The following is a 27,711-nucleotide window of genomic DNA, read 5'->3' on the forward strand; positions in this document are numbered from 1 at the left end:
CTGAGGTGACAGAGGTTTGGGATTTCCCTTCTGTGGGTGAGAACAAGTTACTTTTCCTTGATATTGTTCCTTTTCAGTGCAGCTGCTGTTGCTGCAGGCACCATTGTGAATGAGACCCCAGTGCACCATCCCACTGTGCTTTTAACACAGCGTTAATAATTGTCTATATTAATAAAGAGTAATAGCTAATACTGTGCTTCCCACACCGCTGCATTGTGTAGTTATATCATTATTTTTGATCACTCATAATGACATTAAAACCCTCAAGTGCCAGACTGGAAATAAATCTGTCATAATGTTGCAGAAATATGCAAATTCCCTGGGTACGTCTACTGTGAAGGAAAAGGTCCCTCCTTAATGAAGCTCCTATTCAGCATCTTTGTATTTATCTTGCCTACCAGATTACCTATCAGTCCTCCAGGAGGTTGGCTAATCACACTGCACAGCCCTTGCTGGAGAAAATTAGAACAGTTACATATGATTAATAATAAAGAGTACAGGATACATTTTGTGTTGTTGAAAGGTGTTGGACTGTCAATCCCAGAAGGAGGATGTCCTCTATCCTATAAGCACCGGGACAGTGGCAGAGCAAACATCCTCTGTATCTCTCACCAGTGTGCTTCCACCATGACAAAGTGGGGAACACTTCTAAGGGCAAAGGGAGTTCATTCTCCATGTTCATTCAATTCTTGGTCTCTCCACTGGGACTGCCAACAAAGAGATCAATTGGGACCAATTGTGCTGCTTTTTTATGTGACATGGACCCCATCCACTAGGAAAATAGCTCATTTCATACAGGATGTCGACTAGTGTTCAGAGTAAAGAATTTTGATCCCGGCTGACCAGGGCTCAATTGGAACCAATGACCTAGAAATCTGTGTAAGGCTTTGTGTCCTGTTATCAATCCAATTCCCTCTATTTCATTTATCCGATGAATACTTTTCACATTGCACAATTTGTTTGGCTGCGGTAGCTGCCTCCTATATCTGTGAAATGTAACTACATTGCCTGCTTTCCTCTCCTTTAAATTTCTGCTAATGATCAGTGTCCCACAACTGGTACAGTAGGCTCAACAACAAATGGGATTTATGGTTTGCAGATCATACAGTCATCTTTGATTTAAAAACTCATTGAAATCTAAAGGAAGCACCAATGAGGATTCCTTGGATGTTTGCATAAGGGACTAGATCCACTATTTGCTGTGTTGAGGCCTGTAGTCTGAAAGATGTTAGCAGAGCAATCCTGTTCCTGAGACCCCTGCTGTGTAGTTTGTTACATTACTCTGTATTGGAGTGTTTGTTGTTCAGTGGGCTTTTGTCTATTTCAAATGTATTTTTCAACCTAATGAGCCTGCACTCTAAATAAAAGGAATGCGGTTTCCCTTTCTTCAGTTATTGTGTGTGGGTTGGACCTTAACTGTGTTTAACAACTGGTTAAATCCTTGGACCACAGCTGAAATCCAGTCTACATTACAAATTGGAACAATATTTGTAACTGGGCTGGAGACAGCCTGGTTGCAGCCAGGTTTCCTGACATGGCTGCGTTAGCGTAGAAAGGTCCTTAATCTGATCCTCCCACGTGTGCCAGAGTCCTTGATATGCCAGAGGGGCTCAAATCTTCTGGTGTTTGATGCCTGTTCAACAGCCTATGATAGATAGATATTTCTAAGACGACAAGAATGCAGCAATACAAAGAATGATAGATTTCAAAAATTAAGAAACTTCATGAGAATGGTGCAATGGGATGGTGTAGCATGAGCAAAGGCTGGAGCATGCTAAAATATGTCATAACCAAGGCACAACAGATTGTGATCTCTCTGAAAAAGTAGAATGCAAGGAATAAGAAGCAGCCAATGTGGCTTAGCAAAAGACACTCCAAAAAGCTGAGTGTAAAAAAAGGAATTGAAATGGAGTAGTCAGAAGGGAACCAAAACAGATGAGTCAGTTTGCAGGCGTGAAAGGAAATATAAGAGCATCAAATGTATGATTAATGCTAAGTGAAGGGCTTAAAGGTGGAATAAAGATAGCCAAATATACCCAGAGAAAAAGAGATACTAGAGAGAAAGTAGATCTATTAATAAATGTGGAAGCATGCATCAATTAGGGCTGAGAATGGGAGGGTTCTCTAGTGAATTGAGGGATGGACTGGTAGTCAGGACTCCTCTGTGTAGAGAAAGTCACAATCCTTCCTGGAACTGCCTGTGGAGTGGACATCCTGCACCGAATGCAAAACTCATTTACTGTAATGCATACAGTTCTGGATACCTCTATACCAAAAAGATGTTAATAAAGGGAGGGAACTCAGAGAAAAGCAGCAATGGGCCTGACATAATGACCTTAGAAGGAAAAAATTAGAATATCTAAATATGCCTGCCTTGGCTATATGAGGATTTATGGGGGACATGACAGTCACCTACCTGTAACCATCAAGGAGAGAGAAGTTTTGGCTGCTACACTGGACAGCAAAGGGGAATGGACTATATGATCATTTACATCTCTAATATCTATGATTCCTTGAGACAAATCCCCAGTATTCCCCTTCTTCACATGGGCCAAGATTCAGCAAGGTACTTAAACATATGCCTCGCTTTATTCATGTGAGTAGTTCCATTGAAGTACCACCTGATTTAGTGCCAGGAAGAGAGTGGTAGTAGAAATTCAGTTTTCTAGGATCCTATTTCTGACTCAACAAATGGTTCTGGGAGGGTATAATGAACATTTTCTGAGAAGACAAGCACAGTATGAAAGGCTCAGCAATTAAAGAAACCATTTCCTGATGGCTCTGAACAGTTACAGGATTCACTGGGGAAAATTCATCCCTGTATTCATTCCCTGAAATGCTAATGAAGCCAACAGAGTTAAAGCAGAGACTAATTTGACTCTTCATCCTTTTTCTCTACCTGTATGAGTTATAAAAAATGTGTTCTTTTCATGAAACAGGGAGAGAAGACAGCTCCAGTAAATGAACCTTCCTCTCTGGAAAGGAGAGTACTCCTGTTCTTGAGAGGCCAGTCTTAATGTTGAAACGCCAAAATAACAAACAGTCCACCAGTACCATTGTTTAGCAGTGATGGTATCTTCTGGCATAAGGTTATGAAACAAGTAGGAGCTTCAACAATGAGGGTGATGTACAGCTGATGCACCCCATGACTGTGGCTTAGGACATGAGTGTAGGGGAACATATGGATGTATGGATTTTTACTTCTCCAAGGGACAACATTTCTAACGAGTGGCAGATTTGTTTGGTTGTTTATCAGGCCTTTTATTTATACAATTCTACTGTAGATTAGAGACAGGTTAGAGCTGGAAAGTTTGTTTCCAGAATCCCATTTTCCCAAAGTTCATGAATATGTGCATGTTCGCATTCAGGCCTTCAGTTTTGCCCATTATAGAGCCAATGATACATCTCTGAGTTTCTACCTGGATCTGAACTGCCACAAAGCTTGGGGGTGTTTGCATTTGGGGATCTGACTCAAGCCCATCTCAGTTCTGGATTTCTCTAGCTAAAGACACCTATTGGGCTACTGATCATGGCTAATATCATTGGTGGCATAAGTGGGAAAAAGTCCACTGAAGTTACTACTAGTCTCTTCATAGAAGACAATGTGGCCTAGTGGTGGGAGCATGGACTAGGATTCAGGACACCTAGGTTCAATTCCCTGCTCTGCTTTTATCCTGCTGGATAACCTTGAGCCAGTCACTTCACCTCTCTGGGCCTCAGTTGCCCCATCTGTAAAATGGAGACCATGATACTGATCTCCTTTGTAAAGCACTTTGAGATCTACTGGTGTAAAGGGCTAAAGAACTAGTTTATGTCCCTGACTGCACTAGCAATTAAATTGTTCCCTTGTATTTCATGCCATGTCTGCCCAGGCAGATTATGGGTGTGTTGTGGGCAGAGGGCACAAATGTGTGTACAAATTTCAGACTGGACTCTGAGTTCTAAAGAGAAAACCCTGGAAACACCATCACAAAAAGCTCAGCAGAGTGACTGGAGCTTTTTAAAAATTAGAAACACAAACACCAGAACCCCCTGTTTCCCAAGCCTCAAGAACATCTCTTTAAGCTGCCTGCCTGTTCAGAGTAACTAATCTTGAATCAGTTTATGGGACTTGGCCATTACAAACACTCAAGGTCCATTTGGGAGTCTTATTTCAGAGCAGCAGGTTAATACTCTGCACGGAGATGCAAGGACCACAGTGGATGTGTTCCTTATCAGCAGCCCTAATCATTCCCAATCTCTTTCTGATTATTAGCAAATTCTTTACTTCTCATTCCCTCTCTATGCCTGGAGTAGGTTAGATGCTGATGGGCTGTTTGCCTTACACTGATAAAACCTGAGAGATCTGTGCCTCTCCTCCAGAAAAACATTGCAAGCCTAAAGACATGGGCTTGAGACAGTATTGCTCCTACTAAGTGGTGTCAGCTAAAAGACTGCACTGTCCCCACCACTGGGCATAAATGACAGAGACTGCCCTGCCCTCACAGAGGCTAACTAAAGAGATAGCGCTGCTCACAGAAGGGCGACGTACAGATTCGCTGCAAAAGCCAAGCATTCCCAGTGCCAGGGCTGTGTTTAGTTATGAAACCTCTTGTTTTTCTACCACCTTCAAATACTGTTTACAGAGCATGGAATAGTACTTGGAGGAGGACCCAGATCCTGGACTAAATGTAGTTCCCCAGCCCAGAGAATAGCCTCTTGATTACTGAATCCTTACTCTAATGCAAGAAGTAGCTCCAGCACTGGATTATACAAGTAAATTCCCAATGCCAGGGTGAGCCTGTGCTCACAATTAGTGCTTATGGAACTGATTCCTTCTTGGGTTTTTTCCTTTCCATTATGCTATCAAGAGAGCTGAATGAGCAGGCCACATTGCCTCAAGAAAACAGGGGCCAAGAGATAAATAATGCTAGAGGTCTGTGGACATGATGAAAAATACATACAGAATCAGAAAGAGCCATGATATGTCTTTCATTATTATTCACAGAAATGCCAGCGAGAAACAGCTGTAATAGGAGTAGCTGTAAACTCCCCTCAGCCAGCACTACTACCCCATTGCCTATGGTACTCATGCTGGGAGAGACTGGGATTGCATTAGCTCTATACTTCTCCATGGCCACTTGTGCACACTCCCTACAGTGACTCCTGCAGGGAGACGCTGGGACCACAGTGATGGTGAGCTCCCTGATGGCCACAGCACCTATCTCATTCTCTTCAGTTATTCTTTTGTGAAAAGGCATGAGCAGCTGTGTGATCCACACAGTAACTGCTCCTTCAACAGTTCCTGCTGGGACCCCTCCTGGGAGATACTGCGATTAGCTATAACTACTGGGAGATACTGGGGCCATTCCTTTCCAACTATCCTTTAGGGAGTGGCTGGGAGAGGAGTAGGTATGTGACAACTTCCCAACATCCAGCAGTAGTTACATTACCTATATGGTGCCTCTTGCTGGGTTCAGAAATACCAGCAGCTGTAGAAAGTGGTGTGCTCCCTAGAGCAAACTCCCTAGCTTTAGTTCTGTGACAGGCCTGCTGCTGCTTCTCTCACATTCATTTCTCCTGCATTGTCCTCTCCTAAAAGCCTTTCCTGTTGTTGCTCAGGTGAGAGCATGATACCTTCAGGTCCTCATCTATGTCTCCTGCTCCTCTGCAGTCAGTCATAAAGGAGTAACTGCTCCATCACTTTCAGAAACTCCTCAGCCTGAAAAGACTGGGCTTTAGGCATAACATCAAAACAGCTTAATCAAAGATTGGTTTGGGCTTTACTGCTCTGGAAACGGCAGCCAATTACATCTACAACAGAGACCCCATAAGCATTTAAGCTAGTCATTCATACTTGGGAAAACTTAATGGCACTTAAAATCCCCTCTTTAGCTTCTGCCGGGGAACTTGGGATGTTTCAGTGGGAGAGGCGGGTGGCTGTATCTTAAAGCTCTCCCTCTCTCAGATTGTTCAGATAACTTAGGGATAACTACCCATTTGCAGTCCATTTTTTATACCATTCATGGTAGTGGGTGCCCAGCCCCCACCTAGCTGAGGGCTGCACCACCATCTTTCTCAGAGCTGGAAGTCTGTGCCCAATTTACATAGATAAAATAGAGCAGCACAGTATAGCTGTAATGCATGGCCCATAGAGATAGTGACTTCAGATCCCATCATGCAGTGGTCCACCTTGATCCAAGAGGCCTTCCAGAAGTAGGTGGTATCCTTCTTTGGCAGGCAGTTTGAATCAAGATGGAGCAGTGCATGATGGCACTTCTACATGCTTGAAGGTCACACCTTTGTGATAAGGAGGGCAACTGGGAGTTACATTGCAGAACACATTTGATGTTCCAAGATTTACAAAATCACTGCACTTGTACAGAATATAAATCAGCATTAATATGCTGCTTAAGGCAGGCTTTTAGCTGTATTAGCAATTTCCATAGATTCATTCTCCCCACCCTCATTTTTTGGGGACAAATGCCCTGTTTTACTGTTTTTTCCCCTTTGAAGATATTAGTTCATCGATTTCAAGGCCAGAAGGGACCACTGTGATTGTCTAGTCTGACCTCCTCTAAAATTAAATGAAGTGTTGGGGCTATTTTTGGCACTCAGGCATTTTTAGTTTCTATCTTTAATATGGTGTATTCCTGTAGCTGGCTGTTCTTTCAGCATGGGTAGGGGCAGAGTTATGGTTGATGCTGGGACCTTAACTGAGAATGTCCTGGCTTTCAAGACTCTTTATTAAAACCCTGATGTTCTAGTATGTGTTAAAGAGTGTTAAAAAGATATGCCATATAGTCTCATCTTTAATTAGGTCACAGGGAAGTTTTAGTTCAGAAATATTCTCAGGTTATTTTTAAACTCACAGTGATCAGAGCCCATAGCAAAGCTTGAAGAGTGTAACAAAGCAGGATCTAAGCAGAAGAATGCTACTAAATGCATGATGTATGTTCCTACACATATAATATGCATATAAGGTTTTTACAAAGTGTTGGACTTAGAAGAATTTCTACAGTAGCATATGTGGCAAAGTCACAAACTTGTAAGCCTACTGCCTACTGAAAGTTACAAGCTCTGCTGGTACAGCCAGTGATGCTTGTAATTTTCACAAGCACTACATTTGAGATCTCTCAAAAGTACCAAGATTTTGAACATAACCCATGAAACTTGTGACCTTCATGACTGCTACCTATAAGAGGATGATGGGAGAAGGGAGAGAGATTCTGGGCTGGCTGAGGGCAGAGACTGTGACTTTCCTCATTCCCTACCTTTTAAAAGGCCTTATAGAAAAAGGTAAGAGAGGGGCTAGAGGTGCTGGGGTAGGAAGTAGAAGAACCAACATAGAGATGATGCTGGAGAGAGATATTGGTTTGAGTGGAGTTTAAGCAGAAAGTTAGTGCACTGCTGAGGGGAAGAAGGATGACAGGTTGGTGAAAGGTGGTGCTTTAACTTTCAATATAATAGACAAGCTTGGTTGTTGGACATGGAGGAGACTGTCACCTTTGTTAATGCCATATTGAGACTTCTTGAAATGTAGCTGAAGCTACACTAAAAAGATGAAGGCCTCAGTTAATTTAAGAGCTGTGTTGGGTTAGCTGGAAGAGCTTGTAAATTACAACTTTGTTTCTGGTATAATTATGTTAGTGGAATGTGTAGCTCCTGTGAACGTAATAATCCCTGGAGACAGGAACTGATGGGGTTTCCAACACTGACAATAAATTATTAAATTCAAAACTAACATTATCCAAACCAGCTCTGTGCTGTAATCCTCACAAAGCACTAGGGTACAAGCCCAATTTGCCAGCCATTTTGATGAGCAGACTGATAACTGACCTGTGAGTAGATCAATTAGAATATTTTTTCCAAAACCCAAAGAAAAATTTCCAAGTACCATAAATCAAAATGAATCATATTTGATTAACTTCACTTTTCTTTTGTGGCCTCGGGACTAATCAGGAGATGTTTCAGGCTATAAAATTTGTTTTGGGAAAGTTAGAGAGAGCATTAGACCAGCATTCAATATGGAAATCAGGCAGTAGCCTTAACTGTAGAGTAACTACGATGACTTCATAATAACGAAGGAGCAGGATCTTCCTCTCCTAAAAGACACTGCTCTTTTTACGTGTCTACTCTCTACCTGAGAAAAGCTCTTCCAAACACAGGGTGAGACTCCAATCCAGAGAGTAACTGCCCAGTTTAGCTACTGGGTGGTGACTGCGGGGGTGGGGTAGGGTTATTACATATTTTCTCTTCACTTCCACCACACACAGGAAGAGAAATTCCCAATCTACAACACCTACCTTTGGTTTGAAGGCAATTAGTTTCAGAACCATCTCGACGGTGAAGAGACCCGTGAAGAGCATGTTGAGGATATTCATGGCTTGTTTGAAGGGACAGCTCTGACCATAGTGCTGAAAAAAAAGCATCCCAGAAGCATTGTGAAGAATGGGTTGTTTGGATATATAGGGTTTCATCCCCCACTTAAAGAGGACTGTCTATATTTTTTCAGGTTTATGCCTCCTCTCTCCTTAAATTCATTCACAGCAATAACTTTCCTTCAGTCGAGGAAGACTGGATATGGATCTCTTTAGGATTAGTTCGTGTCTGTAACACAGGAATTGTCATACTAGACCAAACCAGCAGTCCATATGGTCTAGTAATCTGTTCCTAACAATTGCCAATATGAGAAGCTTCACAGGAACTTGACAGAAATGGCATAATAGGCAATTATGAAAGAACCTGCTCATACAGGAAGGTTCTTCTTAACTCTGGTCCCAGTTCAACAAAATACTTATGCATGTACTTAAATGCTTTGCTGACTAGGGATGGATTTAAGGATATGTTCAAATGCTTTGCTAAATTGGGGCTCCACACGTTAATGGTTGGCTTATGCTTTGAAGCATGAGGATTTAAATTCCTAATTTTTTAATTCCTATCTAATGTACTTATGGATACATATAAGCATCCAATCATTTTTTAACCTTACTTACCTCTTTGTTCCAATGACACCTTGTGAATTCCACAGGTAAATTATATGTTGGCTAAAAACAGTATTTCCTTTGATCAGTTTTAAATTTGTTGCATTTCGTTTCATTAAATGTGCCCTTGTTCTTGTATTCTGAGGAAGTGTAAATAGGAGCACCCAGTTTACCTTCTCAAGACCATTCATTATTGTGCACCCCTCTAGCATGTCCCCTCTCTATAGCAATCGGTCTCAATCTCAACAATCTGCCCTCACATGCAAGTATTTCTATACACCTAATAATTTCTGTCATCTGTCTCTGGACATCTTCTTTTTTGAGATGGGGGTTAGCAGAACTGAACACAGTATTCCAGTAGAGAATGCATTATTGATTTACATAAGGACATAATTACATTTGCAATATTATTTCCTACCCCAGTCTTTCCTAACATCTTGTTTACTTTTTTGACTGCTGCTGCATACTTCACAGCAGTTTCATTAAACTGTCCACAATGATGCCAAGTCTTGCTCCTGAGTAATTACCGTTAATTCAGAATCCAACAATCTACATAAGTAGTTCAAATTATTCTTTCCAATGTGCATTACCTTGCATTTGTCAACTATGAATTATATCTGAACTCATGTTGCCCATTCACTTAGCTTTATTAGGATCCTATGAAGTTACTCCCAGTCTTCTCTAGTCTTGAATAACCCACATAATGTATCTACTGCAAAATTTTCCATCTCACTGTTCATCCTCTTTACCAGATCATTAAAGGTGGGGCTAGTCCTAAGTGGAGCACAGAATCTGGTCCAAGATGTGAATATAGCTGGACTGCTTGGTAATAGTGACCATAATATAATTAAATTTAATATCCCTGTGGCAGGAAAAAGACCACAGAGGCCCAAAACCGTAGAATTTAATTTCAAAAAGGGGAACTACACAAAAATGAGGAGGTTAGTTAAACAGAAATTAAAGGATACGGTGCCAAAAGTGAAATCTCTGCAAGCTGCATGGAAACTTTTTAAAGACAACATAATAGAGGCTCAACTTAAATGTATACCCCAAATTTAAAAACATAGTAAGAGAACCAAAAAAGAGCCATTGTGGCTAAACAACAAAGTAAAAGAAGCAGTGAGAGGCAAAAAGGCATCCTTTAAAAAGTGGAAGTTAAATCCTAGTGAGGAAAATAGAAAGGAGCATAAACACTGGCAAATGAAATGTAAAAATACAGTTAGGAAGGCCAAAAAAGAATTTGAGGAACAGTTAGCCAAAGACTCAAAAAAAAATGGCAATTTTTTTTTACAGTACATCACAAGCAGGAAGCCTGCTAAACAACCAGTGGGGCCACTGGACGATCGAGGTGCTAAAGGAGCACTCAAGGATGATAAAGCCATTGCGGAGAAACTAAATGAATTCTTTGCATCAGTCTTCATGGCTGAGGATGTGAAAGAGATTCCCAAACCTGAGCCATTCTTTTCAGGTGACAGATCTGAGGAACTGTCCCAGATTGAGGTATCATTAGAGGAGGTTTTGGAACAAATTGATAAATTAAACAGCAATAAGTCACCAGGACCAAATACTATTTACCCAAGAGTTCTGATGGAACTCAAATGTGAAATTGCAGAACTGCTAACTGTAGTCTGTAACCTATCATTTAAAGCAGCTTCTGTACCAGATGACTGGAGGATAGTTAATGTGACGCCAATTTTTAAAAAGGGCTCCAGAGTTGATCCTGGCAATTACAGGCCTGTAAACCTGACTTCAGTACCTGGCAAACTGGTTGAAACTTTTATAAAGAAGGTTTCAGAGTAGCAATATTGTCAGACATATAGATGAACATAATTTGTTGAGGAAGAGTCAGCATGGTTTTAGTAAAGGGTATTATGCCTCACCTATCTACTAGAATTCTCTGAGTGGGTCAACAAGCATGCGGACTAAGGGGATCCAGTGGATATAGTGCAATTAGATTTTCAGAAAGCCTTTGACAAGGTCCCTCACCAAAGGCTCTTATGCAAAGTAAGCTGCCATGGGATAAGACAGAAGGTGCTCTCATGGATTGGTAACTGGTTAAAAGATAGGAAACAAAGGGTAGGTATAAATGGTCAGTTTTCAGAATGGAGAGAGGTAAATAGTGGTGTCCCCCAGGGGTCTGTTCTGGGATCAGTCCTATTCAACATATTCATAAATGATCTGGAAAAAGAGGTAAACAGTGAGGTGGCAAAATTTGCCGATGATACAAAATTACTAAAGATAGTTAAGACTCAGGCAGACTGCAAAGAGCTACAAAAAGATCTCTCAAAATTGGGTGACTGGGCAACAAAATGGCAGATGAAATTTAATGTTTATAAATGCAAAGTAATGCATATAGAAAAGCATAATCCCAACTATACATATAAAATGATGGGGTCTAAATTACCTGTTACCACTCAAGAAAGAGATCTTGCAGTCATTGTGGATAGTTCACTGAAAACATCCACTTAATGTGCAGCAGCAGTCAAAAAAGCAAACAGAATGCTGGGAAAAATTAAGAAAGGGATAGATAATCGGACAGAAAATATCATGTTACCTCTATATAAATCCATGGTATGCCCACATCTTGAATACTGTGTGCAGATGTGGTCGCCCCATCTCAAAAAAGATATATTGGAATAGGAAAAGGTTCAGAAAAGGGCAACAAAAATGATTAGGGGTATGGAATGGCTTCCGTATGAGCAGAGATTAATAAGACTGGGACTTTTTAGCTTGGAAAAAAAACAGCTAAGGGGAGATATGATTGAGGTCTATAAAATCATGACTGGTATAGAGAAAGTAGATAAGGAAGTGTTGTTTACTACTTCTTATAACACAAGAACTAGGGGTCACCAAATGAAATTAATAGGCAGCAGGGTTTAAAACAAATAAAAGGAAGTATTTCTTCACACAACCTGTGGAACTTCTTGCCAGAGGATGTTGTGAAGGCCAAGATCATAACAGGGTTCAAAAAATAACTAAATTCATGGAGGATAGGTTCATCAATGGCTACTAGCCAGGGTGGGTAGGAATGATGTCCCTAGCCTCTGTTTGCCAGAAGCTGGGAATAAGCGACAGGGGATGAATCACTTGATGATTACCTGTTCTGTTCATTCCCTCTGGGGCACCTGGCACTGGCCACTGTTGGAAGACAGGATACTGGGCTAGATGGATCTTTGGTCTGACCCAGTAGGACCATTCTTATGTTCTTAGTAGTGCTGCCCATTGTTAAGGTTGCTGGCACGTCCCATTATAAGACCGTGTTTTCAGTTGCTTATAAGACTTGGCTAAACTTTAACCATTTGGGCTGAAACTTTCCATGCTGGGTATCTGGCTCAGGCTGAATTATTTGGAAATTTTTTAGTCCAAAACAGTTCAGCTCATCTGAGACCAAGACTAGAGAAAAATATGCTGTTCTACCCATTAAAAAAAATTCTGGTGACCTTTTATTTGAAAAGCTCTAGTATCTCTCCCTGCTTTGGGGAAGGGACTTGCAATTTTTGTGGGGGGAGGGGTGTCTGTGTGTGGCTTTCATCAAAGATGTGCCTTTTGGTGTCCCTGTGAAAATCTGCCCAAATTTGGCTAAGCTATAAGTCTTTGAAAAATTGCAGTTTGCACATGCTCAGCAGAGATTTCTTTGATTTTTAGCATCTAGAATGTCAAAGATTTCATCCTCAGTTAAGATGCTCCATCTCTTCGTCACCTAGTGCTGACCAGACTGTTCATGCACCATCCAAACAGAGCAACTAAACATGCTCCAACTCAGGGCTAGGGAGAGGGAGAGTGAAACTGGACTCTGGTTACGTCTACACAGCAAAGAAAAACCCATGGCTGGCCTGTGTCAGCCGACTTGGGTTCGTGCTGTGGGGCTGTTTCATTGCTCTGTAGACTTCTGGGCTTGGACTGCAGCCTTGAACTCTGGGACCCTCTCATCCCACAGTGTCCTAGAGCCCAGGCTCCAGCCCGAGCTCGGAAGTCTACACAGCAATACAACAGCTCCACAACCCAAACCCTGTGAGCCTGAATCGGCTGGCATGGGCCAGCCGTGGGAGTCTATTTGCTGTGTAGACATAACCTCTGTGTGACTGCTGATCCCAGCCCTTCTGGGCTGGGGTGGGGCTGTGCTGAGAGCAGGAAGTCTATCTATTCTGTGCTCTCAGTGATTCCCCTGCCGGCACCCAGGCAGCATGGAGGAGGAAACTGTCTGATTTGAATGCACACAGATGACAGATCAGAGGGGAGGAAAAGGAATAGATTGGGACAAGGAGTCTGGTGAGCCTGGGACTGGGGGCGAGAAGAGAAACTGGAACTGGTTGGATACGGAGAATGGGACTAGGAACAAATATGGGGGGTGGGAACAGTGCAGCAGGGAGAGAGATCTAACAAGGAGCTGTGGTGCAGGGGAGGAACTTGGACTGGCTAGGCAAAAGGACTGGGACAAGGAACTAGGGTCTAGGGAGAGGGAGACAGAGGCAGGCAACTGGGGAGAGGATGGGGAGACTGAGATTTGATGAGGGGACTGGGACATTGAGCCTGGGAGCCTGTGGAAAAAATCATATGTGATCATGTAATTAAATACTGTACCATAATTAAGGCAGCGAGTTTGTCACGGAGGTCACGGATTCCGTGACTTTCTGTGACCTCCGTGACTTCTACATCGGCAGCAGTTTGAATGTGTGGGAGGGGGCTCAGGGCTAGGGGCAAGGGACTGCGGGGGGGTGCTTACCTTGGGTTGTGGGGCTCCCCGGCTCCCCCTGGCATGGCCTTGCAGCTCCTAGGCGGAGGAGGGGGCAGGGGGCTCCGCCCCCACAGGCCCCACCCCCACAGCTCCCATTGGCTGTGGTTCCTGGCCAATGGGGGCTTTGCAGCCAGGGCTTGTGCTGGGAGCAGCGCATGGAGCCCCCTGACCCCTCCTAGGAGCTGCAGGGTAATGCGGAGCCTAGTAGGGAGCCCCTGCCAGCCCCCTCCCGCCCCCCAGCACCAGCAGGGTCCTGGGCCACATGCAGTTGCCTGCCCCCGCCCTCCTCCAGCACCCACGGTGCCCCCAGACTGTCCCCTGCAGAGCTCTCCAGCCCCCTGCCCAAGTTTTAGCTAGGGGTATATAGTAAAAGTCATGGACAGGACTTCCCTGACTTTTATTAAAAATACCCGTGACTAAAATGTAGGCTTAATCATAATGCATACACACAAGGGGGCCCAATTACGGTTGAACAGACAACCTTAATTCTGCCACTTCCCAATACAGAGTGCTTGACTTTGCAACCTTAATAATGCTCTTTTAATGTAGATTTTGTGCGTGTGTAGTTGATGAACATATTAAGCAACGATGGTCCTAGTATGGAACCTGAGGGTATCATATTCGTCTTGTCTACACTGGTGGCTGCATGTGTAGCTACACACTACAGTGAAAATGTGATATATCTTGATTTTAGTAAGGCTTTTGTCACTGTCTCACATGACATTCTCAGAGGCAAACTAGGATCTAGATGAAATCACTATAGGGTGGGTGCAAAACCGGTTGAAAAATAGTACTCAAAGAGTAGTTATCAATAGTTCGATCTCAAATTGGGAGGGTGTGTCTAGTGGGGTTCCACAGGGGTCAGTCCTGGGTCTGCTACTAGTCAATATTTTCATTAATGACTTGGATAATGGAGTGGAGAGTATGTTTATAAAGTCTGGAGATGACACCAAGCTGGGAAGCGTTGCAAGAGCTTTGGAGGATGGGATTAGAATTCAAAATGACCTTGACAATTTGGAGAATTGATCTGAAATCAACAAGATGAAATTCAATAAAGACAAGTGCAAAGTACTTCACTTAGGAAGGAAAAAGCAAAGGCACAACTATAAAATGGGGAATAACTGGGTAGGCAGTAGTATTCCTGAAAAAAATATGGGGCTTATAGTGGATTATACATTGAACGAGAGTCAACAATATGATGCAGTTGCAGAAAAGGTTAATATCATTCTGGGATGTATTAACAGGAGTGTTGTAGGTAAGACATGGGAGGTAATTATCCCACTCTACTTGGCACTGGTGGGGCCTCACTTCTGGGCACTACACTTTAGAACAGATGTGGACAAACTGGATAGAGTCCAGAGGAGAGCAACAAAAATGATGGAAGGTTTAGAAAACCTGACCTAGGAGGAAAGGTGAAAAAACTGGGTATGTTTAGTTTTGAGAAAAGAAGACTGTGGGAGATCCTGATAACAATCTTCAAATGTGTTTAGGGCTGTTATAAAAAGGACTGATCAGTTGTTCTCCGTGTCCACTGAAAGTAGGATAAGAAGTAATGGGCTTAAACTGCAGCAAGGGAGATTTAGGTTAGATATAAGAAAAAACTTTCTCACTGTAAGGGTAGTTAAGCTCTGGAATAGGCTTCCAAGTGGGATGGTGGAATCTTCATCATTGGAGATTTTTAAGAACAGATTGGACAAACATCTGTTAGGGGGATGGTCTAGGCTTACTTGGTCCTGCCTCGGTGCAGGGAGCTGGACTTGATGACTTTTCAAGGTCCTTTCCAGCCCAGCAATTCTATGATTCTATGAAAACTAGTCTGTATCCACACTATGGTGTGTAGCTACAGGTGGCAGTGAAAGGCTCTGGTAGCACGGAGGCAGCAGGGAAGGGCTCTGCCAACACTGCTAAAAATAGCAACATAGATGTGGGAGGCACTGCTTGGGGGGTGTCAAGAGCTGGGTAGGGTATGTATCCTAAGGTTCTGGCATGTCTTTACTCCACTCACCTAAGCAGTGCCTCACTGTCTACACTGTTATTTCTACCCATGCTAGGGAGGTAGCTGATGTATGTACTCTATACACAATTGACCATTTATTCCTGGTCTTTGTTTTCTGTCTCTTAGTTAGTTACTGATCCATGACAGTATTATATCTCTCACTACATCACTAATTAGTTTCCTTGTCTGGCATTGCTTCCAGAAGCTTTGCTTCTGAACACAGCAAGTCTCCAGGAAGGAAAGGAAGCAGTCCTAATAGGCTGCAGGTCTGCTACAACACTTCATTCTTTGAGACAAATTCAGCCCTTAATTGTATGTGCCTGACTCTCATTGCCATAAATACACATCAAAGGATAGAATTTGAACCTATTGGCTGAGTTTTCAAATGCATCCTCTGCAAATATACGCACTTAATTACCTGACCTGCACGAACAAATGCAAGTTTGCACACAACGTGTAGTTGACAAAATGGGCAATAACTGAGTTGTGAAGTAGCGTAGGTGCAAAACCTAAAACTGCACCCATGATGTAGAAGACTGGGATGAAGCCCCTTTGAATATGTGGCCATCAATGTAGTATTTGGTGTGTTCTCATGGTGAATTCAAATGACCTAGTCTTCATTCAGCAATATAAGAACAGATACAGAGTAAAGATGATACTAGTGATTTTTTCCCTTCCATTTCCACCCCTCTTTCTTTTCTTCCCCAGATATTTGTCCTCTCTTTCCAATCAGGAAAGGGGTGAGATGCAAAGTTCAGATCTTGGTGCTGGCCCTTCCTGGAGTTATAGGGGGTATTTATATCTGAGGTATTGGTTCAGGCCTACTTCTGCTTCTACTTTTGTCCATGGCTTGTGAATTCATTTGTTCTTTGGATTGCCATTTAATTGGACTGTGACTTCGCTGTGTTTTCTTTTTTAATTGAGGATAAACAGAATTAAGTTATTGGTGCTGTGACAAAGCTCTGTCCTTGTCTCCGTGGGTCCCGTGTTTCCTGGTGGATTTCGCTAGCCTCAGAGGCTCACTGTGACCCTCCACGTAGCCCTTCTCTCTCTAGAGGCAAGGGTCACAGCCTACTGAGCCACTTTCATCATAAGCCAGCAAGGGAGGTGAGGAGAAGCTACCCTCCCTTGCACAGTCTCTATTGTCTCCCAGTCTTAGTGATTAACTGAGGGGCAAAGGGTGGAGCCCAGGCCCACCCTCTACTCCGGGCTCCAGCTCAGGGACCCTAATAGTATCAGCTATGGTAGCTGACTTTTTAGAAACAGGACACGTACAATTCCCTGGGCCACTTCCCCACAGCAGCCCCCACTTCCTCAAGATCTACTTCACCCTTACCTCAGGGCCTCTTTCCTTGTGACTGATATGGTTTGTACTGGTCAGTCTCTCCAATAGCATGACTTCCTCCTACAGCTCCTGACATTTGCGCCCACCTGACTAACTGGGAGGCTTTTAACTAGTTTTGGCCTGATTGGCTTCAGGTGTCCCAATTAACCCAGCTGTCCTCCCTGCCTTCTGGAAAGATCTTAATTGGCCCCAGGTGTCTTAACTGACCTGGAGCAGCGGCCATTTGCTTATCCTGGTAACAGGGATTGTTTAGCCTGTGGCTAATGTATCTGTCTCCCATTACTTTACTATAGCCATCTGGCCTTCCCCCGTCACAGTGCCCTCTTGGAAAGAGGAGGAGAGCCAGATTCATGGTTTCAGTGTTTTTTCACCAGGAATGAATTTGAGCCAATGTCATTAACAAACAAGAGAATCAGGTCTCTTCTTCTCACCCCAGAGGAGTTATAGGTTGGGGAGCAACTTAAAGCCCTGCCAGACTCCCACATCCTCCCAGCTGAAGGGCTGCCCACCCACACACCTATGGTGCTTTCTGATCTCTGACTTACCTGCATGGCCAGGCAGATGGTGTTCAGCAGGATGAGAATGAACATCAGGTACTCAAAATAGGTGGAATTCACCACATACCACACTTTGTATTGGTATTGGTTCTTAGGGATGTACCTCCGCAGGGGGCGGGCCTTCAGGGCATACTCAACACATTGGCGCTATTAAAGAGAAAGGAGAGATTAAAAAAATAAGCAAAAATAACAAGGAGTCCTTGTGGAACCTTAGAGACTAACAAATTTATTTGTGCATAAGCTTCCATGGGTTAGAATCCACTTCATCAGATGCATGGAGTGAAAATACAGGAGCAGGTATAAATACATGAAAGGATGGGGGTTGCTTTATCAAGTGTGAGGTCAGTCTAATGACCTAAATCAATTAACAGCAGGATACCAAGGGAGGAAAAATAACTTTTGAAGTGGTAAGTGAGTGACCTATTACAGACAGTTGACAAGAAGGTGTGAGTAACAGTAGGGAGAAATTAGTATTGGGGAAATTAAGTTTATCAACTGTCTGTAATTGGCCACTCTCTTACCACTTCAGAAGTTACTTTCCCTCCCTTGGTATCCTGCTGTTAATTGATTTAGCTTGTTAGACTGACCTCACACTTGGTAAAGCAACCCCCATCCTTTCATGTATATATACCTGCTCCTGTATTTTCACTCCATGCATCTGATAGGTGGGTTGCCTCAGGTGTAAAACATTAATACATTTCAATGACAATTTTTTTTGGTATGGAATTTCTTTTAGATCACAATGTAAATAAATAAATTCTACTTACTGGAGCCTCCATCTGTACTTCCTGTGGGCCAAATTCTGCCCTCAATTACACTCATGCAACCCCAATGAAGTCAGTGTAGTTGCACGGGTGTTACAGCAGAATTTGGCTCTATGTATGGGCCTTTAAGAAGAAATTCTTTTACCTGGTTCTTGAATGATGACAAATAGAGACAGCACAGTGCTTTATCCCTTTGATAGCCCTCATATGTTCCACTCCGGCCGTATTTTTAGCCCTTGAGTATTTCCTTTGGGTAGTATTTCATGCCTTTGGTTGCACTATGCAGCCATAAGTTACCTGGTTCTTGTCCAGCTCACAGTTCTTGTATTCCTGCTCTCCTTGTTCCTGAAACGTGACAATGACGAAACCAACGAAGATGTTCATCATGAAGAAAGCAATGATGATGATATAGATAATGAAGAAAATGGAGATCTCCACCCTGTGGTTATAGATGGGTCCCACGTCCTCCATGTGAGAATCAATGGATTTGTACAGTAGCCTAAAAGTGAAGAGAAACCCAATGCAGACACTTAGAAAAATTCCAACATAATTGTCTCATAACACCCCATTGGGCTATGTAAGTAAGATGGTGGGAGTCTAAGTTTTAGCTATTTTCTTCTAATTTTATCAATATCGAAAAATGACTTAGTTTTATACAGGGACAAGACACACACTAAACCTCCTGATCTGACTCCCAAACTTTTGTGAAAGTTCAGATCTAGATCTTAATTTATCTGTTCAACTCTGCTGTGGGTTCAGGGCTTTCTGTACTTTAGTCCTTTAAAAGGTTAAAATAGAAGATCTGTCCCTTCATTTAATATAGTTCAGATAAAGAAGGAACAGTCCAATTTGTTGGGAACTTGGTCCTAGTTTGGGGCTGTTCACAGGAGTTCTGAAAGGAAGCATGATCTTGGCACTTTAAACTATTTGAAGTCATGCTGGCACCAACAAGAGGAAGCTCTTGAGCCTGGCTAGCATGGACAGGGTAAGGTCATGAGACAGCTCATGCCTGAGTCACCCTGATGGAATGGTACTGAGGGAGATGCCGGGCCCCCCTGGCACAGACAGGATGGCACTGTGAGACATCTCGTGTCTCACCAGCATGGACAGGCCTGTGTTGTTGCATTTCACACCAGCCTGACAATGGTGGCATGGCCCTGTGAAAAAGCTCACCATTTTCCGTAACTATTGATAACGTGCCTCACATGCAGTTCACAGCACAGATAAAGTATGGCATGGCCGGGAGCTATTATACACATAGTATTCTACAATACCAAGCATTTGGTACTGCACATCTAACTGGAACTGTCAAAATGGGAACAACTGCTTTCACTTGGTTGAAAGAATAATAATGTTAATATTAATCAGTAGAAATCAAAATATTAATATTGCTTCTACTACTCATCAGTATTTGCTGAGAACTGAAAGTGTGAAAGGGGCAATAGGCCTGGCACCAAGGAGCTTACAATCTTCATATACAGAAATACTAATGCTGCTACGACTTCTCCTCTGCATTTTTCTATCGCCTTCCTTTAAAGATACCAAAACACTTTACAAACACTAATTAAGCCTCATAACTCTGCTGAGTGGATGATAAGGGATATTATAGAAATCACTTCACCCACCTCTGAAATGTAGCCACCTCTGGGCTGGGGTGCGGCAGCTGTTAAGCAACACTGCACGAAAATTTAGACGAGGGAAGATTAATGGTTAGATTTAGATTTTCCCTAAAAAGAAAAGAATGGGGAAGTTGCACTGCTCCCCATCATCAAGCCTTTTGACCCCCTGATCAGCTGTGCACTCACTCTGGCCAGCCCTCAAAGGTTGAAACAGTGAAGAGTGCCATCATGGCAGTCAAGACGTTGTCAAAGTCAAACTTGCTGTTCTCCCAATTGCGGGGCTGGATCATTGGGTGTGTGACCTCTCCGTCTTTGTACGAAATGTAATGCCCCCTGTTGTTGGACGGCAGAAGGAAAACAAGAGAGATTTTCAGTTTCCAAGTTAGATCCAGTTAGAGCAGAGCTGAGAAATGCAGCTGCCTGGGAAAGGCCAGACTTACCTGCATTCTGCTTCTGTTTGCTTGGAGCTATCGCTGCAGCTATACAGTTTGCCCTAGGTGAGAATGAGAGAAGAAGAGTAAAGTCTCCCTTCATTATGGTTGATCGGTGTAGCAAGGAGACTGCACTTTCTCTTTGCTTAACTGACTATGAGTCTCCATGAAGAGCTGAGTAACAACTGGTGTCAGGAGGATGGAGTATAAAAGGAGAAACCATAGGGAAAGGACAGAAGGAACATTCAGCATTCATCTGGAGTACAAGACATGGATGTGGACATTCCCCGAGAAAAGCCGCACTGCTATTGATGTTATGCCACAAACTTATGGGAGAGGGTGGCAAAGTGCTGCTTCTGGTGCTTATGACCTGAGGTTTAATGAGTCACCTTTGTGACACGCCTGGTCTTGTGTCCTCGGAACTTGGCTAATGGGAGCCTGGGAGATTACTGCTTAACCCAGGCCTCCTATCTGACAGTACTGAGGATGGTTTCTGCTCCATGCAAAGCTCCATTTCCCCTTCCCCTACACTGCTCCACGGTACTCCCCCCCGCTGCCAGAGAAGATGATTCAGTGGGATGGATAAATGAATGGACTCAATGGTTTTACCTTGAACAACTGAACTCCAATGCAGGCAAACATGAACTGCAGCAAAGTGGTGACGATCACAATATTTCCGATGGTTCTGATGGCTACAAATACACACTGGACCACGTGCTGAAAAGGAAAGACAGGGGCAAGAGTAACTGGAGGGACCATCCCGAGCTGCTGTTGCTATGAGAGAAGCCCAAGGATTCAGCAAAAATATAAGAAACCCAGTTTACAAGCTTCATAAAGTGGTGTCTCAGGAAAGGAAGAAAAGACTCCCTGGACTGTGAGCTGTAGTCTTGTGAGCAGGCAGAAAAGTGTAGAAAAGATCAGAACTCAGCTATATGAATACCCTTCCTGGTCAGGTGAAGGGACCTGGCTGATAGAGAGAAGGCAAGAAACACAGCCCACCTATCTGCAAACCAACCTAAAGCTAGTGCATTAGGCCCTCCAACCTTGTCAGTGATCCTTTAAACACTACTCGAGCAGTGTGAAAAGGCTGGTACTTCTTGACTGAAGTAACCTGGGTTTCTAGCCTTGAGAACAACAATGCTGGGGATCAGGATTTCTCTAACCTTTAGTCCCTTGGCTCTGTTGATGGCCCTCAGCGGTCTGAGCACTCGCAGGACACGTAAGATCTTCACTACATTGATGGCACTGGACCTGGAAGAGAGTAGTAGTACATTAGCTTTTACAGTAACAATAGGAAGTGACCTACCTGAGGGGACAGATGGATTCTGGAGTTTCACCAACAATTTCCCATTTGTAAATACTGTAAGAAATCCAGGGCCGCCGAAAACTTCAGAGTCATCCCTTTGCTGCATGCCATGCCACTGAAAGCATCAAGGTGGCAACAGGGGTAGAATTTGGTACCTTCTGCGTCAAAGGCATAGGCTACTTCAATTTTGGCTAAAGAAGAATCTCCATTAGCTGTTGGTAGCATAGGGTTTATGACAGATTATCATAGTGTGATTTAGTATACTAGAGGGCAGTGGTGCACGTGCGCACACACACAAGCAAGTTCCTTACACATCATTTCATTTGAACCGCGACCTTGCTGTGAATAAATATATAATTCAGAGACATCAAGAATGGTAGATACTCTCCTCAGAATACATCTAGTTTTTTAAAATGTAACTTTAGCCCTGTTTCAGAACTTTCTGTGAAAGGAAGGAGCTTTTAGGAGGCACTTCAGAAAGCACTGAGATAGGTTGGGAAGCTACCCTACTGATGGGCCCTGCCTCTTGATCAGAGTCCAAGGGTACATCCCACTAGCGTTAGCTATATCCATTGTATTCACAAAATGATCAGAACACAGGGAGGGCTCTCTCGAACAGGACAAGCTGCCAAATACACGACGGATGTGCAATGGAAAACGGTGCCAAGATGCAATCACCGCAAGACATTTTAAGATGAGGGCACAAAGAAGCACACCACTGAAATTCTAACAGAAGAAAGGAGCACATCAGTTAATTCCTGGTGTCTCATGAATTTAAAGGTTCCTCATACAACCTGGGGCTCGACTTGGCAAGGTGCTGAGCATTTGGGTTCTGATCCAGCAAAACATTTAAGCATGAACTAACCTTTAAGCAGATGAATTGTCCCCTTGAATTCAGTGGGACTACTCATGTGCTTAACTTTAAGCGTGTGGATGAGTGCTCTGCTACATCTAGGGCAGAGTGCTGAGTCAGCACCGTGCAGGAGTGAGCCCCTCATGAAGAATCCCTCCTGCAGTTGTATGGTGTAAGGCCCCTGCCTACAGCTTTTGGGAACATTCTCCTTTTGCTAGCATATGAAGAGCCTGAACAAGCTCTTCAAGGGCTGCAGATAATCACCAAAATGAGCACTGCATAGTTATTAAGAAGCTGATAGAAAACCCACTGAAGTCAAAGGGAATGTTTCTGTCGACTTCAATGGGCTTTGGATCAGGCCCTAAGGAAGCTGTTATTCGCATAATAGGAACAAGGAAGAGTTGCTTCAGGATCAGCTGGGTTCTTGTTATATAGGAATTACCCTGGCTTCTAACAGAACCAAGTGGTTCCATACGCTTGGTAACGTTTATGGAAGGAGTGTTTGGGTAACAACAACAACTTTATAATTTTTTTGCAGGATTCTCCCTAGGCTCTCAAAGTGCCCTGCAAGCATTCCTTAAGGAAGAGCACCTCTGTGAAGTAGATCTATATTACCCCATTTTACAGAAGGAGTCACTGAGGGTGGTATATGTGAGAGCCCAAGAGTTTCATGACTCCCAGTTCCTTATCTTAACCACTGGATTACACTCTTCTCTTTCATTTGCTATCTCCAATATCTCCTGCTCCAGGTCATTACCGACAGACAGCATGACCCAATTCATATTGAGCCTTATATGTTAGTATAAGCTACTTGCTGAATGAGTCTGGAAAACAATTCTGAGGCTTCAAGAAGACTGTTGTTGTTCAGGGGAGTGTAAAAAATAAAAAAATCTTGTACAGACAAGCCAACATAACCCATCTAGTACCTCCCCTCCCCCTCCCGTCCTCCCAACAGACCAGTAAAATATCTCAGTCAAGAATGGCTCACTCACTGGATCCCAAAGGAGATGAGAGACACGCTGACCACCAGCAAGTCTAGGATGTTGAAGTAGTTCCTGCAGAAGGAGCCTTTGTGGAGGAAAGCTCCATATGCGGTCATCTGCGAGGAGGCACATGGAGACACAAACAAACTTTGCCATTAGCAGCTATTCGGGGACCATCTCTCAGACCAAGTCCAACTTGTGGTGCTCAAGGTGTATATATTAAGGAAGGGCAATATTTTTAATGCAGCAGTCATTTTACCTCTAAACCCCAGTGGACAGGTTGGGTCCCAGTGGAAAGAAAATGAAGTGGGAGACAGGGTAAAATAACTATCATGAGAATATATGAGGAAAAGTTTCAAGCCAGTGTCTAGCCCATCTGGGGAGCGAGTGCTCATTTGGGGCCATCAGTAATTCTTCCTTAGAATTAGAGCATACAGAGAACATAAAGTTCACTTAGAAATAGCAAAGCAACACAGTGAATATTTGCAAAAACAACTCTTTGCAACCAAATGCCTTCTCCTTTATCTTTAATAGCAAGGCACTTATGACTAAGATGCCTGCATTTTATAAAGGTTTCCAGGACTAGGCTGAATAAAAATATTACATAAAAAGGGACTGTTTCTTGGGATATTTTCCCGGGCAATACCATCTGGAGTGGACAGCTGAGACCTCCTCCCTCTGAGTGAGAACAACAACTGAATCACTTGGGGATTTTATGATTTAGGCCAGGGCTGAAACAATAGGCAGAATTCCCTTTTTATTTGATTCATTCCCTAGATTCAGAAACTCAATCCCGTGTCCTCTCTACTTGCTTTCCCTCAAGTTCAGCCCCAGTTTGGTCCCTGTAATTTTGTTCAAGAAATGAAACATGTATATTTCCCCTCTCTTCCCTCTGTTCCTTTCTCACAAATCCTAAGGAAAGATTCCATGGGACAATGTGACTAAAGCTTCTGTAGTGGGAGAACAGTCAGCAGGAGCACCTTCCACTCTTGGAACATTAAAATTCCACTTCTGGTATGAGGGATTCCCTGCCCCAGAAGGTGTATTCTATTGAATAACAATGAGATTCTCAGAAAAAAAAGTTCCCTTTCTGTGGGACAGGTGGAATTTTCCAGCTTTGGAATTGTATTTATTGAGTGTAAATACAGATGGGTCTGAACAAAACTCCAGGCCTAAAAACCTCTGAACTTTGGGATGTCCAGAAGTTTTTAGACCTGGAGTTTTGGTTCAGACCCATCTCTCTCTATTTACATTGTCAATAAATAGTTCTGGAGCCTTAGAATTCCCTCTGTCCCACAGAAAGGGAGCATCCTTTTGGGAAAGTTCAGACCCTGATTTGAATTTTATGGGCAAGACCCATCTCAAAACACAACTAGATGAGACTAGCATTGCAGTTTCTGAAAGTGATTAGCTTTAACCAGGCTGCTCAAAGCAGGAGAAGAACAATCAGAGGCTAAGTCCAGTTGGATTGTGAAGGATACACAAACTTATATGGATTCTCTGGTTCCTGCTATTAGTCCAGATAGTGTACTTCCTGGCAGTTTCCAGCCCTGGCTATCCATGGCAATTCCAGTCAAAGGAGTGCTGAAGACAGCATGATATAGTGCATGACTTTATTTACCAAACATCCATGGCATTAGGAACTGCCTACCAATCAATCAGTCAGACAGAACTCAGAAGGGAAGGAAGTATAAACTCTGGCCTCAATTTAGAATTTATACTTATGGACACATTTGACTGGGGGAAGGGAGGGTTCTTGCCATGACAAAGGTGGTAAAGATGCCCTTTACTGCTTGTATTTTGTATGGCAATCTTGAAAGAAAGAAGACACCATTGAAATCAGGGTGGGACGCTCTGCTGGGTTTCAGTACTGTATGAACAGTGGTTCTTTACCGCCTGTTGGAAGATTTCACTATATTCAGGGAAGATACTTAAAGAGTGTATAATCCAGGGTCTGCTTTCCACCTGTGGCACTGACCAAAACAACTGCAATACCATTTTAAAGAAGAATTATAGTGATTGCTTATACAGCACTTTATATGTTCAAAACATTGTACAGACATTAATTAATTAACGGTCATCACAACACTGTGAGGCAGGGAAGTGTTATCGGCCCCATATTACAAATTCTCCACTGTTTTGAGCTTTGTACGGTCATTTGTGCTTGTCCAGTCAAGGCAACTCTTTACACCTACTTGGTGCTCATGTAAAAGACTGTACAAGATGCAAGACAGTGGAGAAACAGGCCCTGAGAGATTAAGTGACTTGTCTTAAAGTCAAACTACGGGACACTAGCAGAGACAGGATTAGAACTCAGGATTTCCTAACTCCTAACCCTGTGCTCAGTCCCTGCTCGCCTATCAGTTACACCTGGAAAAAGCCCAGGGTTGAAATCCTGGTTCCACTGAATTTAACAAGAGTTTTGCCATTGACTTCAATGGAACCAGGATTGAATCCCAGAAATAGTTACTAGAAGGTTTACTCCTCCAGGGGAAAACAGACCACTCTGCTAGTTTTGTTAGATAAAACGTTGGGACTTGATCCCACTCCCACTGAAGTCAATTAAAGCTTTGCCATTCATATCAGTGGGAGCGGGACTGGGCCACTGGTGGTATACTACCATCAAGTCAAATGCTCTTGTACAGAGAGCTAAAGATTGGACTAAACTTATATTTAATGTTGCTGCTTTCCTTTTTAACATGTTATTTTTTGTGGGTGATAGATTTAATGGGCACACACACTGCATGCAGCAGCACAACAAAAAGTGTGAGCCTCTTTGGACAGCACTGTGATTTTGGTGCTTTGAAGCCAAACAGACAAGCCCAGTTCCTAACATTCAGGGAGCATCCTGCCCTTCCAGTGTTCATTTGGATATTGTATTAGCTGTCTGAATTATGAGATCTCAGCAGCTCCAAGGAGAACGCTGCCATCTGCTAGCGCTTAAAACCAGTTCACTGAGTAAAAAGCAAGCTGCCAACTGAACCCTGCATCTAGAGAGCCAGGACATTGCTTGATTACTGTTATTTAAAATATTAGTTTTTGGGAAAATGAGAATTAAGACAGAGGCAACAGATTTTTATTTTCTTCATTGCCAAACTATTCTCCTGTTCCATTTCCTTGTGGCCAGGGTGTTCCCCTGAAAAATCAGAAGGGGGTATTGAGCCAGGCAGCTTCAGTCTCTGGATCAGAGATTTTCAACTACCAGTACCCGTTCCAGTTATGGGCCTTCATTCTTTAGTGACTGGTATTCTAGGCTCCTCCTCCAGACCTTAACAATGAGCTTCTCTGCTGGGCCCCTATGGAATTCTGTTGTTTGTCTCCCATTGAGTCACAAGGGACTTCTGGCTGCTACAAACTTCAGTCTCATGATGGTGTAGAACTCAGAGCTTCACTTTAGGTTTTGGCATGCCAAACTGTGTGAGGGAGCAAGGGCACTGGTTCACACAGTGCTGTTCTGCAGTGTGAGTTCCACATGTGAGAGGTTTGCATGTTCATGGTTCTTAGTATGGTACACATGTACTGTTGTCCTGAAAAGATTGGCAACTGCTGGGGTAAATTTCTGGCCTGTTTGCCCTTTTCTTGTCCCTGTCTAATATTTCCAGAGAGAATCATCCCTTCATATTGACTCCCCAATGCAGCATCAGGCTGACACTGGCCTTAAATAACTAATGTCATTTGAATATCAAAATTGGACAAAAAATCTGTTTAGAAGCTTAGACAACTACTAATAAGCTAAAAAACAAAAGAAAATCCTGTCTGTGGAGATAACAACGGGATTTAAAGTGATACAAAGACAGAGAGAGCGAGAGAGAAAGAGAGAGAAGTGTATTGCTCAGATTGGTTACCTTAAGAATAATTTCTAATGTAAAGATACTAGTGAAGACATAGTCTGCATTGCCTAGGATCTGAAAAATAAGCACAATCGGGTTAGTGGTACTGAGCGTGACCCAATACAAACAGGCATGTGTGTTAGCAACAGATAGTGGCAGAGAACTAGTAGGCTTATAAGTGACAGATAATAATGGAAGAGAAGATGGGGACTTTACCTTCAGAGCAATTTCAATGGTGAAAATGACAGTAAAAACTATATCAAAATAAAAGAGAATCTGTAAAACAAAAGGGAATAGGGGTGGAGGGGTAGATCAGTGAGGGATCACTG

At 43.0% G+C, this 27,711-nt stretch overlaps 1 protein-coding gene across 3 annotated transcripts in view; it reads right to left on the reverse strand.

Moving 5' to 3' along the window:
• Window positions 1-27,711, reverse strand: part of CACNA1C (calcium voltage-gated channel subunit alpha1 C) — a 633,467-nt gene that overhangs the window by 88,922 nt on the left and 516,834 nt on the right. For 2 of the 3 annotated variants that reach the window (XM_084640501.1, XM_084640502.1), the window contains exons 21-30: window positions 27,599-27,658; window positions 27,398-27,457; window positions 23,562-23,668; window positions 21,574-21,661; window positions 21,020-21,127; window positions 20,420-20,472; window positions 20,166-20,312; window positions 18,658-18,859; window positions 17,585-17,743; window positions 8,286-8,396 (exon numbers count right to left, since the gene is read on the reverse strand). In XM_084640501.1, coding sequence (XP_084496627.1) covers window positions 8,286-8,396; window positions 17,585-17,743; window positions 18,658-18,859; window positions 20,166-20,312; window positions 20,420-20,472; window positions 21,020-21,127; window positions 21,574-21,661; window positions 23,562-23,668; window positions 27,398-27,457; window positions 27,599-27,658 — 1,095 coding nt within the window. The remainder of the gene's footprint in view (window positions 1-8,285; window positions 8,397-17,584; window positions 17,744-18,657; window positions 18,860-20,165; window positions 20,313-20,419; window positions 20,473-21,019; window positions 21,128-21,573; window positions 21,662-23,561; window positions 23,669-27,397; window positions 27,458-27,598; window positions 27,659-27,711) is intronic. The other variant, XM_084640503.1, reaches the window with a different exon arrangement.

The sequence above is a fragment of the Lepidochelys olivacea genome (assembly GCF_965140295.1).
Source record: "Lepidochelys olivacea isolate rLepOli2 genome assembly, chromosome: 1".
NCBI lineage: Eukaryota > Metazoa > Chordata > Testudines > Cheloniidae > Lepidochelys > Lepidochelys olivacea.